A 14,754-nucleotide genomic window follows, 5' to 3' on the forward strand; every position below is an offset into this window, starting at 1 on the left:
CTTCTGTGGGTAATCGGTGCAATTTGTATCCAGATTTCAAACTTTATAAACTCTAATAACTAGCTTCTGGTAATGACGCGTGAGTCCAAGATGGCTACCGGAAGCTAGTTATTATAGTTTAAAAAGTTTAAAATATAGATATTTTTCTTACCAAATCACATCAATTACCCACAGACGATGCTTTATTGACCCCTTAGAGACGTGAACAGATGAACACATTTGAAATAATTTTAGTAAATGTTTTCTAGTTTTTTCTAGATTTAAATGTTAGAAAACAAGGATCAGGGAACAACTACCCTACTTAAGTTTTAGCTTGATTTTAGCTGGCCTCCCAGCTAGGTTTTAGCTGGTTTTGCTGGTGTAGCAAGGTGGTCTAGCTGTGTTTTGGTCACTTTTTAATCTGGTCTAGCTGGACTTAGCTGGTCAGGCTGGAAAATCAGCTGACCCACCAACTTGACCAGCTTTGCCAGACTGAGAGGACCACCTTAAACCAGCTACCAGCTTATGCTGGTCTTAGCTGGATTTTTCAGTAGGGTACCTACTGACCTCCAAAAAGTTTCACAGAAGTAATCCACACAGCTTCAAGGGGTTAATAAATGTCTTCTGTGGGTAATCGGTGCAATTTGTATCCAGATTTCAAACTTTATAGATTCTAAAAAAGCTTGGTGGATTACTTCTGTGAAGGATGGGTGCACTTTTTTGGGCTTCAAAGTCAGAAATTGTTTCCTGATCCCTGTTTATTCCCATTATAAGTTAAGACATTTACTAAAATAACTCCAAATGTGGAAAATGATTAATATGTGTTTCTCGGATTGCTTGAGGATGAGTAAATCATTTTACTCAAGCTGCTAATATTGTTATTTAATGGGATACTCCGGCCAAATATAAAATTAGGCTACCTCATGATTTACTCCCCCTCAAGCAATCTGAGATACACATGTCCATGACCTTTCAGACGAACACATTTGAAATTATTTTAGTAAATGTCCTTGCTTTTCCAAGATTTAAATACTAGAAAACAAGAATCAGGGAATAACTACCCAAACTTAAAAGTTTTAGCTCGTCTCCCAGCTAGGTTTTAGCTGGTTTTGCTGGTGAAGCAAGCTGGTCTAGCTGTGTTTTGGTCACTTTTAAGCTGGTCTTAGCTGGTCAGGCTGGAAAATCAGCTGACCCACATACTTGACCAGCTTTCCCAGACTGGGAGGACCACCTTAAACCAGCTACCAGCTTATGTTGGTCTTAGCTGGATTTTTCAGTAGGGTACTGACGCCCAAAAAGTGCATTCATTCTTCAAAGAAGTAATCCACATGACTCTAAGGGGTTAATAAACATCTTCTGTGGGTAATCGGTGCAATTTTGTATCCAGATTTCAAACTTTGTAAACTCTAATAACTAGCTTGGTGGATTACTTCTGTGAAAGATGGGTGCACTTTTTTGGGCTTCAAAGTCAGAAATTGTTTCCTGATCCTTGTTTATTCCTATTATAAGCTAAGACATTTACTAAAATAACTCCAAATGTGGAAAATGATTGATATGTGTTTCTCGGATTGCTTGAGGGTAAATCATTTAACTCCAGCTGCTGATATTGTTATTTAATGGGATACTCCAGCCAAATATAAAAAATACCTCATGATTTACTCAGCCTCAAGCAATCTGTGATACACATGTCCATGACCTTTCAGACGAACACATTTGAAATTATTTTAGTAAATCTTCTTGTTTTTCCAAGATTTAAATGGCAGAAAACAAGAATCAGGGAATAACTATCCTACTTAAAAGTTTTAGCTTGGTTAAAGCTGGTCTCCCAGCTAGGTTTTAGCTGGTTTTGCTGGTGTATGAAGCTGTGTTTTGGTCACTTTTTAAGCTGGTCTAGCTGGACTTAGCTGGTCAGGGTGGAAAATCCCACCAACTTCACCAGCTTTGCTAGACTGGGAGGACCACCTTAAATCATCTACCAGCTTATGCTGGTCTTAGCTGGAGTTTTCAGTAGGGTACTGACGGCCAAAAAGTGCATTCATTCTTCACAGAAGTAATCCACACGACTCCAAGGGGTTAATAAATGTCTTCTGTGGGTAATCGGTGCAATTTGTATCCAGATTTCAAACTTTATAGATTCTAAAAACTAGCTTGGTGGATTATTTCTGTGAAGGATGGGTGCACTTTTTTGGGCTTCAAAGTCAGAAATTGTTTCCTGATCCCTGTTTATTCGCATTATAAGTTAAGACATTTACTAAAATAACTCCAAATGTGGAAAATGATTAATATGTGTTTCTCGGATTGCTTGAGGATGAGTAAATCATTTTACTCAAGCTGCTAATATTGTTATTTAATGGGATACTCCGGCCAAATATAAAATTAGGCTACCTCATGATTTACTCCCCCTCAAGCAATCTGAGATACACATGTCCATGACCTTTCAGACGAACACATTTGAAATTATTTTAGTAAATGTCCTTGCTTTTCCAAGATTTAAATACTAGAAAACAAGAATCAGGGAATAACTACCCAAACTTAAAAGTTTTAGCTCGTCTCCCAGCTAGGTTTTAGCTGGTTTTGCTGATGAAGCAAGCTGGTCTAGCTGTGTTTTGGTCACTTTTAAGCTGGTCTTAGCTGGTCAGGCTGGAAAATCAGCTGACCCACATACTTGACCAGCTTTCCCAGACTGGGAGGACCACCTTAAACCAGCTACCAGCTTATGTTGGTCTTAGCTGGATTTTTCAGTAGGGTACTGACGCCCAAAAAGTGCATTCATTCTTCAAAGAAGTAATCCACATGACTCTAAGGGGTTAATAAACATCTTCTGTGGGTAATCGGTGCAATTTTGTATCCAGATTTCAAACTTTGTAAACTCTAATAACTAGCTTGGTGGATTACTTCTGTGAAAGATGGGTGCACTTTTTTGGGCTTCAAAGTCAGAAATTGTTTCCTGATCCTTGTTTATTCCTATTATAAGCTAAGACATTTACTAAAATAACTCCAAATGTGGAAAATGATTGATATGTGTTTCTCGGATTGCTTGAGGGTAAATCATTTAACTCCAGCTGCTGATATTGTTATTTAATGGGATACTCCAGCCAAATATAAAAAATACCTCATGATTTACTCAGCCTCAAGCAATCTGTGATACACATGTCCATGACCTTTCAGACGAACACATTTGAAATTATTTTAGTAAATCTTCTTGTTTTTCCAAGATTTAAATGGCAGAAAACAAGAATCAGGGAATAACTATCCTACTTAAAAGTTTTAGCTTGGTTAAAGCTGGTCTCCCAGCTAGGTTTTAGCTGGTTTTGCTGGTGTATGAAGCTGTGTTTTGGTCACTTTTTAAGCTGGTCTAGCTGGACTTAGCTGGTCAGGGTGGAAAATCCCACCAACTTCATCAGCTTTGCTAGACTGGGAGGACCACCTTAAATCATCTACCAGCTTATGGTGGTCTTAGCTGGAGTTTTCAGTAGGGTACTGACTTTAAACCCACAAAAAGTGCCTTTTTTCTTCACAGAAGTAATCCAGACGACTCCAAGGGGTTCATAAACGTCTTCTGTGGGTAATTGGTGCAATTTTGTATCCAGATTTCAAACTTTATGAACTCCAATGCTGCGCTCAGACCAGCCGCGGTAGAGGCGTCAAGCGCGAGTGATTTCAATGTTAGATCAATGTGAAGACCCGTTGACGTGCGTCTGGAAGTCTCGCGGCGCGAATGCGGCGTTTAGTGCGGCGCGGTACACGTGATTCCGCGTCTAGTTTGTGAGAATGGCGCGAATTGAGCATTGCCGCTGGAAACGCGCAAGTTAATAAATTTGAACTTTGCGCGTTAACCAATCAGGAGCATGCTCTAGTACTGACGTTTTTACAGAAAGCGAGCGGAGACGCAGAAGCCCCTCCCATGACGTGAATTTCCGCGTGAATGTCTCGATGACTAGAATTAGCGAGTAAACTCAAAATGTTCAAGCGGAAAACTGGATGCGGTAGACGCGAATTTGACGCCTCAAACGCATCTGGTGCGAACCCACGGTGATAACTAGCTTCTGGTAATGACACGTAAGTCCAAGATATCTACCGGAAGCTAATTATTATAGTTTATAAAGTTTAAAATATGGATATTTTTTCTTACCAAATCACATCAATTACCTGCATTATAAGCTAAGACATTTACTAAAATAACTCTAAATGTGTTCGTCTGAAAAATGATGAATGATTCTCGAATTGCTTGAGGGTGAGTAAATCATGGGTTAATTTTGATATTTGGCTTGAGTATCACTTTAAACTGCTGAGATGAGGACTTTTGTATAGATCAGTGGTTCCCAAACTTTTTCAGCGTGCGGACCCCTTGTGCACGGTGCATTCCCCTCGCGGCCCCCCAAAGAAAATCTGTGACAAAAAAATGTTCTAAAACTCAACATTTTAATAAAAAAACATTAAATTATACAAAAAAGTAGTGCTTTTGATTAGTAGCCTTGTTTTTTTAGGTTTAATTACAATGAATTCATGATATATTAATGTATTTCATGTAATGTCATAAAACTGGGGCCATCTTGCGGCCCCCAGTTTGAAAACCACTGGTATAGATGACAGGGTAGCTAACACCAAGCTGCCATAGTATGTTTTTTTAATAGGCTATTCATATCCTTCCTCTAAATAGTTAGTATTTGTTGTATGAATGAAGGAAGTGCTTGCGTTTGCCGGAATTAAATTTAATCAGAACTTAAAGGCGGGGTGCATGATTTCTGAAAGCCAATGTTGACATTGTAAATCACCTAAACAAACAGGCCCCTACCCCAATAGAATCTGGACCTTCTTTTGATACACCCGCCCCACACATACACAACCCAGACACGCCCCTTACTGCTGATTGGCTAAAAGTGTGTTTTGGTAGTTGGCCTGACTACAAAATGTTTTTCAAATATCACGCACCCCACCTTTAACTGCAAATACTGAATACCTCAATGCTGTAAGTAAATCTAAATGTTATTATTTAGCTGTCACTGTCAAATTTCAGCACACTCACCTTTCTTAAACAAGTCCTCACTGAAAAAGTAAGTCAGCACAGAAGGCAGAGAGGATGGACATCCTGTTTGCTTTCTGTGAAAGGGCACAATAATGTTAATCAGATGTTAATGAGAGAAGCTGGCAGTCCAGTCAGTCCCCTCCCACACCGCTGTGTCATTGGATGAGACCCAGATAACAATGCCAATAAACCTCCTGTCAAAACCAAACACCACACAAATCTTCTGTCAGCTTTACAGTTTACATTCAGTACAAAATAACAGCTTTATTTATGACTTATTAATGCATTTGATTCTGTTCTATTCTCATGTATTTTGCTATTATTGCTTTTTTATTCAGTGCTTCTCTTCTGCTCTTTTCCGTTTCAATCACATCTGATTCCAATTTGTTCAATTTTATCGCTTGTGAGATGTATCATAGCCCTTCTGTAAGTGCCCACTTGCAATATCTCTGATGGATCTTGCTCTCTTTCTCTCTGCTGTTTTGCAGCCTCAGGGTCTGGCCACGCTCTGATTGGTTTTATTGGCAGTGGTTCAGGACCTGGATGTCGGCTTCCTGGTGTCTTTCAAAATGAAGATGGTTCGGCGCATAAATGATAGTGGAGCTATTTTCTTCTCATTTAATCTAGAGGAAAGCAAAGTGCCTCAATAAGTGTATCATTCTATGTCAGAATGACAAGCGCTTGTATATTCATCAGGACATTCAATGTGAGGTTAAAACAGAATCAGGGCTGTTTAATCTACAACATATGCCCTTAAAGGAAAACACCACCGTTTTTTAATATTTTACTATGTTCTTACTTCAACTTAGACAAATTGATGCATACCTATCTTTTTTCAATGCGTGCCCTTGGTCTTTGTACAGCGCGTTGTGGGTGTGTTGGCATTTGGCCTAGCCCCATTCGTTCCTTGGGCTCCGAACAGGGATGAATTTAGAAGTCCTGTTCCAAGTAAGTATGGTGGCGGATAAGCGGATAAAAAACTAAAACGATATTGTATGGCGGAAGAGCACTTAGTTTGCAGATCTTCGACCTCAGCGCGCAGTAACATCATCACTCCTGACTACTCCCCCCCTTGCTCAAACTTCCATCAATATAACTGCGCCCCAGGAAAGAACATAGTAAAATATTGAAAAACTGTGTTGTTTCCTTTAAGTGAAAGAAAGATGGAAGGAAGAAAGAATGAATGAAATTGACCAGAGGTGTTTAGTACAAGTATTTTTACTATCAAGTCAAGTATCTGATTCTGTAATTTGTCAGTGTTTTTTATTAACTATATATAGTTATTATTAAATTTCATATTAAATTCAAATTAATACGTAATTATATAAAAAAATCTATAGTATTAATAAAAATGCATAAATAAAAAACTAAGTAATTAAATGATAAAAACAACTTGTATTTATGTAATGTAGTGGAGTGAAAAGTATAATATTAGAAATCAGAATTTAGTGAAGTAAAATTTAACAAAGAGCAAAAGCTCGCCAACCTTTTTCGAGTTGTCACAGATGCTACAATATTTTCAAACCTATGTTATATGATCGATATTGCCCACCTGCAATCCCCGGGGCTGCAATTTCAGGACTGCACTTCTAGGACCCTATTTTTTGTGACAGCGCCACCTACTGAACTGGGGAACTGCAGTGTCAGAAACACATTGACTCTAGATTTAAAGGATGGAAAAATTGCAACCAAGGCAGTATTTTCACCCAATTGTAGAGTTTTAGAGATTTTTAACTCTTTCAGCGCCATTGGCCGGATAACTCGTTAATTAAGAGAAAACGCTTCCCTGCACTTCCGCAACTTATACAACCGGGAAGTTATCTCAGCTTTTTGCTCAAAATTTGGTGTTTTTGAAGAAACCTACCCATATTTGAGAGGTGATTAAAAGAGAACTAATGAAGGTAGGATGAAAGTTTTTTGTTTGAAAGCAGAGAGTATGTTATTTCATTTGATATATTGTTTGTTTATATATTTAAAGAAGAAAATTTTCTGGAAGGCATTAAACGTTTGTGAAAATCATGAAAAATGCTGGCGCTGGCTGGCAACTTTTTTTTAAAACGCTGGCGGGGAAAGAGTTAAAGGTTTATTACACCCAAAGACTACTTTATTTCTTGCAATTAAACCTGTTTGTTAAACGCTAAATGTTGAGTAATTATTGTGACTAACTAGCATAATATACAGTATAACACATTAAGTAAAAAAAACAAGAAATCATTATATAGCCTTTACAGTTACAATTACAGAGGAAATATGACTCTGGGGTTAGATTTAAGATGTATATAAAATAAAATGAAGGTGGAGAGAGAAATTAATTAAATAAGGAACATTTTGTTCATCTTTGTCATTAATCTTCCACAAAAACATGTGATCACAGGTCCTCTTATACAGTAAGTGGCACTAAGAAATGCGGTCCTGAGACTGCGGTCCCGAAAATGCAGCCTCCGGTTTTGCAGGCAGATGCTAATCAATATTATCGCCATGTGGTCTCGTAATGTGAGCAACAAAATGATGCAGTGAGACTAATCCAGCCAATCACAGCGCAGATGGTATAAACAATCGGTGTAATTTAATTTCTCAGGAGAATTTATGTGAGAAAACATTTTCGCGCTTTATTTGCCCTGTTTAGCAAATCTTTGGACTTTGATAGCTTCTGTCTGTATAAAAATTCACTGTTTATTCTTCTTTTTGTTATACATATCAAAAACACAAGCTTAAAGGTATAGTTCACCAAATAATGAAAATGTACTCTCATTTGAGATACATATGACCAAAACAACACCAGTCACAAATAAGAAGTCTAAACCAAGGATTTTCAAGACAATAGAGGATGATTTAGATATAAAACAAGAGGATATTAAAGGCGGGTTTGGGCCGACTACCAAAACACACTTGTAGCCAATCAGCAGTAAGGGGCGTGTCTACTAACCAACACCATTGCCTGGGTTGCGTATTTGTGGGGCGGGTCTATCAAAAGAAGGTCCACATTCTATTGGGGTAGGGCGTGTTTGTTTAGTTGGTTTCAAATGTCAACATTGGCTTTCAGAGATAGTGCACACCAACTTTAAGTTATACAAATCTGTGGCACATAAAACTCAAGCATAGTTCTCGCAAGAGTCTATTTTCACTGGATTTTACATATTGTAGCTGTCCTATGCTGACAATCTCTGCTATATTGGATGTATAGTTTATAATGTTTAATTAAGGATATTTTTCATGGGTTACCTTCATTATTAGATGAACTATCACTTTAAGTAACTGACATCATTTTGGGATGAACTACTTTTAGGACAAACTGTAGTTGATTTTTTCATAAAATGATTAAAAAGCTGTTGAAGAAAACGTCCCTCTCCCCAAATCAAGATAAAATCGCATTAGACAGAAGTTTGGACGAATAGAGAATAGAACACAATGACCCTCTTAAAGAAACAGTTCATAAAAAATCTGTTATCATTTACTCAAAAACTAAAAAAAAAAATACAAAGAAGCAATTACTCTTTTTTTACGCGCAGTTATATTTTTATTTGTGCAAACTTCCCTTTTTACGCAAACTACTCGAGGTTCAAGTCTCCTGATTATATTATTAATCAGGTAACACACTGGACTGCATTATTCTGTCTGCTACGCAATCAGGGTGTAATTTTCCTCACGAGAGCCACAGCGGAACTCCACACAAAAAGTATTAAGAAGCAAATGAGGCGAGAGCATTTATTTACGAACCCACGCTGGTCGCACGCTCTCCTAAACTGTTTTTTTTACTCTCCCCTGCAATTTACACAGCGCTTTTGATAAACGACTTCGGCGTGAATTAGATGTAAGTTCGCAGGGCCATTACTGGTCGGGGTGATAACCTGTAGCAGAGCATAACAGCCAGACAATTTCTCCTTGTTTGCTGATCATTAGCGGTAATGAAGACTAATAACTCCAAGTCTTTCAAACTTAGCAGGAAGCACGTTAATAACCACGATAAAAATATCTCAGGGGCCCGTTTCAGATTTTTCACTCATTTTTGGGAAGTTTCCTTGTAAATGCACAGCATCGATATGACAGCGACGGCCCAAACTCTCATTTTATTTACCCTCCTCCAATAAAGTTTGGTTTCTTTAGTGCTAATGGCTTCATAAAAGATTTAACAGACTGAACGGACCTTCACATCGCTGTCCTGTGGCCATATACCGACTCTCTGTTCGTCTCATCGCTGTAACTGATATTATTGTCTCTTGAGGAGAACCCTAAGGGTTTAGATATGCATGCTGAGACTGAACATTGTGGAGATAAAGTGGCCACATTGCATATATCATATTAAAGACAGTTCAGATGTCATCTTGACTCACAAGACGCAAGTAGAGATTACCCAAAATGCCCTATTTGAGTGAAAGAGGGGCGCCATCTGCTGGTAAGTACATCCCATTGAAGTCCAGTCCTACATCTGATCTAAAACAAGTGCCCACTACCAAACGGCTCAACAAATGTGTCCAGTTCAGTTCAGTTCAGGACTGAAAGGAGAGAAAGGTGTGCGTTTATTGTAGTCATTGTAAACATGAAGTGAGAAAAAGGAGTATTTACACTGCTACCAAGTGATACACAAAATGGTTTCCAATACAATTCACAAGAAATGCAAAAGAGTAGATGTTTTTGGTAAAGGTTGAGCAGATAACTGACAGTTTTAACATAAAACAACATTCACATCCAATTGTACAGCACATAACATGAATTTATCAGTAAAACGGGACATTCAAATAATATAAATAACATGTTAAGCAGGTTGATGTAATCCATGAACTGAAAAGTGTGTGTTTCATACCAGAATGATGCAAGACTTGAAAGTGAATTCGCTGTGGTTGTGAAGCAAGAGTCGTTTTGGATCACGGCCCTGATGACATCAGCGTTTTAGAGGCGAAGCAAGGTTCACAAAACATTACAAAGCCATTTTTTTCTGAAATCATGAGAGACGCATCATGTGTGAATAACATCACATGACTTTTCTCCTTATAGAGCCAGCCCTTGAGGTCACAACATTTATATTTATCCAAAATGTCAAATGGATTTCCATCCCTATTCATGAAAGACAAACAGCTATCAAACAAACCTTTAAGTCCAGAATCCAATTTTGTAAAAGCATGCTGGGTTTCATTTCAGAGGTTATAGATGAACTGGAGGGGTGAATTGTGTAAAGATTACCATGATTGACATTAGTGACAGTAGTGCGGTCACATGATCGTGACCCTCTCGGGTGATACGTGGGCAGCGGACGATCTCTCGTGGTTGGTGCGGTGCTGATTGGAGTCTAATCCGCGTCTGATCCGCTTCAACTTCTGACTCACGCAGGGAAGCAGCAGCACTATTTTTCCGATGATCACCGTTACGGGCAGCACCAGTGCCACCACAAAATTGGGAGGCATGTAGAATCGGTAGGACTCTTCTTGAAACGCACGCTGCCAGCCGAAGAGCAAGGCGTGGAAGGTTGTGATGAGCAGGGCGATGTAACCTAAAGTGGACTGGGAAAACAATGAGAATTGGGAATATTATGTATGTGTTTATTTTATTATTTATATTTATTTAACACATAATTACTGTATATATCAAATTTGTATATTTGCTTGTCTATACAAATGTTTTGTCCACTCGGCAAATATGCTTACTGTGTATATACACTCACCTAAAGGATTATTAGGAACACCTGTTCAATTTCTCATTAATGCAATTATCTAATCAACCAATCACATGGCAGTTGCTTCAATGCATTTAGGGGTGTGGTCCTGGTCAAGGCAATCTCCTGAACTCCAAACTGAATGTCAGAATGGGAAAGAAAGGTGATTTAAGCAATTTTAAGCGTGGCATGGTTGTTGGTGCCAGACGGGCCGGTCTGAGTATTTCACAATCTGCTCAGTTACTGGGATTTACAAAGAATGGTGTGAAAAGGGAAAAATATCCAGTATGTGGCAGTCCTGTGGACGAAAATGCCTTGTTGATGCTAGAGGTCAGAGGAGAATGGGCCGACTGATTCTAGCTGATAGAAGAGCAACTTTGACTGAAATATCCACTCGTTACAACTGAGGTATGCAGCAAAGCACTTGTGAAGCCACAACACGCACAACCTTGAGGCGGATGGGCTACAACAGCAGAAGACCCCACCGGGTACCACTCATCTCAACTACAAATAGGGAAAAGAGGCTACAAATTGCACGAGCTCAACAAAATTGGACAGTTGAAGACTGGAAAAATGTTGCCTGGTCTGATGAGTCTCGATTTCTTTTAAAACATTCAGATGGTAGAGTCAGAATTTGGCGTAAACAGAATGAGAACATGGATCCATCATGCCTTGTTAAAACTGTGTTGGTGTAATGGTGTGGGGGATGTTTTCTTGGCACACTTTAGGCCCCTTAGTGCCAATTGGGCATCGTTGAAATGCCACGGCCTACCTGAGCATTGTTTCTGACCTTGTCCATCCCTTTATGACCACCATGTACCCATCCTCTGATGGCTACTTCCAGCAGGATAATGCACAATGTCACAAAGCTCGAATCATTTCAAATTGGTTTCTTGAACATGACAATGAGTTCACTGTACTAAAATGGCCCCCACAGTCACCAGATCTCAACTCAATAGAGCATCTTAGGGATGTGAGGGAACGGGAGCTTCATGCCATGGATGTGCATCCCACAAATCTCCATCAACTGCAAGATGCTATCCTATCAAATGGGCCAACATTTCTAAAGAATGCTTTCAGCACCTTGTTGAATCAATGCCATGTAGAATTAAGGCAGTTCTGAAGGCGAAAGGGGTCAAACACAGAATTAGTATGGTGTTCCTAATAATCCTTTAGTTGATTGTATGTGTGTATACATATACATATGTTTAGTATGTACAATTGTGTATTTTTTAAACAAATATAAAAGAGAGAGGTGACACTGTCTGTAGTTATACCTGGATGAAGCTAAACTCTCGCCAGTTGAGGGCGCTGTTGATTGATGGGATTGAAGTGACAGCGAGTAGAGAGAGAAGTCCCAGTCCCATGATGCCGAAAGAAACGTACATCTCTACTCTCCAAACCTCTTCTTCATTCCACGAGTTCTCCATGTTTGCATGGACCTACAGAGAAAGAGTTATTAAAATGCACAGACAGAACATACAACATCAGCTTGTGTTTAAAGCTCTTGGTAAATGTAGTGTAGGACACACCTGCTGATAAGCCATGTTGAGCACCAGGTATCTCTCCGAGCGTCTCATGGGAAGACAAAGGCTGTACAGCACGTGTACGCAGCCGAAGAAGAAACTCAGCAAACCGAGCTGTTTGCGGCTCTCCAACCAGCCTTCCAACCAGGGCGGGAACCGGCGGTACTTCGTCCCGTAGATGAGCTGGTGCGCGGCAGCCAGCTGTCCCGCTAAGTACACCAGCGATAGCAGAATTATAGCCACTACGGGCAGCGTCCTGTTCACGATCTCCATAGGAACCTTGTAAAAAAAACTCTGTCTGGTCTTCATGTAAGGATGGATAATGTCCCGGATAAAAGAGTAGGCGAAGAAGAAGATGGAAAGGGTGACCGCGATCAAAACCGGCCCTTTCCAGGCTGTGAAGAGATGCAATGGCATGCTCTCGATCTCTTTGGCTGAGGACAGGGCGCCCATGTCCACAGGGATAAAGTTGAGCCGACGGGCTATCTCGATTATTTGCTGCCGGGCGTCCACTGAATTACTGCAAATATAGACCTAGACAGACAGATTACAGGCAATAAGATTTCATGAGATTTAAAAAAACTACATTTATTCATTTGGCACTTTCATCCAAAAGTACACATTTTATTAGCATGCATGTTGTTTTTGAATCAAACTAACGCAATGCTGTATCAATTGAGCTATGGCTATTTTGAGCCCCTCTAGAAGAACAGATCGCATAAAACTAGAGCGAAACGAATTCACTAAGCTTGTAAAGTTTCAGAAGTAGACTGTGAAATATGAGCAGGTTTACAGCCAGTTTAATGAGTCTTTCATTTGGTTAATAAAATCACAGCTGAAAGTTTGCACAGAGGCTGTTCATCCATTCATTATTCTGATTTTTGCATGATCAGATGTTTTTTTTTTGTCTTGCAGGACCAAATCTCCTTTAATACTGATCCTCATATTATTCAATTTATTACGATATAAACAATAAAACAGGTAAATCCCTGTGCCACTAGCATCACCATAAGGGAATTGCAATGCATATTGGTTACCTAAACACTTCACCCCTCATCTATTGGTTTAAACAGACAGTCCTGGGCCAAACACATGCTATTGATCAAGTTAATGTTGTTATTTTGGGCTGGAAGATGCTCAAACAAAGCATGGTTTTGAAAGCACCACGCAATCGCCAAGCCCCATGTAAATATCTTACCTAGTTCTCTCTGCATCTTAAGCCAGGATAGGAAAATAGATTTTAACATTGAAAAAAATGACATCACCGACCGTATAAAGCTGATATTTATGAAGGGGGAATTTGACTAAGTGCAGGTTGAGACACTGTGTCCTGGACAGATCGTACTGAAGTTCTGCCAGGAGACCTAAACAGACATCATGAGGCTTTCTGTTTTCAATTCACAATGTTTTAGCAAGATCTCTCCAGCCCTCCCATGGTGTTGAAATCTTTACCTGTCGACTGGAGTCTCTGGGACCCGACTGCATGGCCCACGATGAGATCACGTTGAAACCTTTGACCACGATGGATTCCGGGAAGAGAGAAGCCAGGTATTCTGCATTCGACTCTGGATACTGGTTCAACCGTCTGTTGTTGCTGACATCCACCAATATTTTTCCCGCCAGCAGGTGTTTGATGTCCCACAGGGAGGAATAGTGTTCTCGGCGTATGGCCAGGAATATGATGTCGGCCTTCCCCACAGCATCCTCGTGATGGGTCACGTCCACCACGTGCGGGAAGGATTCGGCGGCCCTCTTGGGCTGGCGGCTCCCAACGACTACGTGAAAGCTGCTACGAAGCAGCCGGATGGTCAAACTTTTGGAAAAGTCTCCAGAGCCGATGATGGCAATGGCAGGCTTGCTGGGTCCCTCCTTGGACCCGTTCTTCATCCCATTGGGTAGAAAGCAGACTTTGGTGCAAGCCGGGCTATTGCCCAGCAGGGAAATGGAGTCCATATTTAGACCCAAAATACCTTGAACTGGATCTAAAGACATTGATGAGAAAATACTTTGTTAGATTTCTCACATTTTATACTTACAAGTTTAAAAAGCTGCTGTTTTTCGAACTATATATTTATTAGATCATCAGCTACTTATTACCAATTTTATTCGGCTAGATATTTCATTGAATTAATCTTATATTGCAATTGTTAATCTTATATTAGATCATTTAAATACTTTTTGCGCCATGAATCTCACAGCGTCTTACAAAAACATGTCCCATGAAATGTTTTTTTTTTTTATAATTATGTGAATAATAAAGCTATTATTGTTTTGTTTATAGTGTGCATTATGTTTGGTGTTTGTTATACTGCAATTATGTTGATTTAAAAATGAATACTGTATTATTAGGTTGTAAGAAAATAATTATTATAAGATTTTTTATGATTTTAATGTGAAATATGACCCAAACATGTCTTTAAAGACCAATAAGATTGCATTCTGCATTGCTTATTTCATATTCATTTACATTTACGCATTTGGCAGACTTTTACGCAAAGCATTACAGTGCGGCAATCTATGCCTTTCTTTTATTAGTGTGCCCCAAAATCGAACCCATGACCTTTACGTTGCCTGCG

The 14,754-nt window shown here is 39.4% G+C and overlaps 1 protein-coding gene across 2 annotated transcripts; it reads right to left on the reverse strand.

Annotated features, from left to right (window-relative positions):
* Nucleotides 1–9,499: 9,499 nt before the first annotated feature.
* Nucleotides 9,500–14,197, reverse strand: steap2 (STEAP family member 2, metalloreductase). 2 transcript variants are annotated; one of them, XM_055182978.2, is made up of 5 exons: nucleotides 13,631–14,197; nucleotides 12,185–12,712; nucleotides 11,930–12,094; nucleotides 10,184–10,500; nucleotides 9,500–9,875 (listed from the first exon to the last, which is right to left on the reverse strand). In XM_055182978.2, exons 1-4 carry the CDS (start codon nucleotides 14,168–14,170, stop codon nucleotides 10,213–10,215), a joined length of 1,521 nt encoding a protein of 506 aa, XP_055038953.2. In that variant the 5' UTR covers nucleotides 14,171–14,197; the 3' UTR covers nucleotides 9,500–9,875; nucleotides 10,184–10,212. The 2 variants fall into 2 exon arrangements, with proteins under 2 accessions (XP_055038953.2, XP_055038952.2); XM_055182977.2 differs by having other exon boundaries at nucleotides 9,500–10,500; nucleotides 13,631–14,196.
* Nucleotides 14,198–14,754: the final 557 nt, after the last annotated feature.

The sequence above is a fragment of the Misgurnus anguillicaudatus genome, chromosome 25 (genome assembly GCF_027580225.2).
Source record: "Misgurnus anguillicaudatus chromosome 25, ASM2758022v2, whole genome shotgun sequence".
Lineage (NCBI taxonomy): Eukaryota > Metazoa > Chordata > Actinopteri > Cypriniformes > Cobitidae > Misgurnus > Misgurnus anguillicaudatus.

Excerpts from the sequence above, each read along its gene's own strand:
- steap2 (XM_055182978.2), bottom strand. The coding sequence starts at position 14,170 with ATGTCTTTAGATCCAGTTCAAGGTATTTTGGGTCTAAATATGGACTCC. Across the intron at positions 12,095-12,184 it reads TCAACATGGCTTATCAGCAG|GTCCATGCAAACATGGAGAA; the intron begins GTGTGTCCTACA and ends CTTTCTCTGTAG. Across the intron at positions 10,501-11,929 it reads GAGAGTTTAGCTTCATCCAG|TCCACTTTAGGTTACATCGC; the intron begins GTATAACTACAG and ends TTGTTTTCCCAG.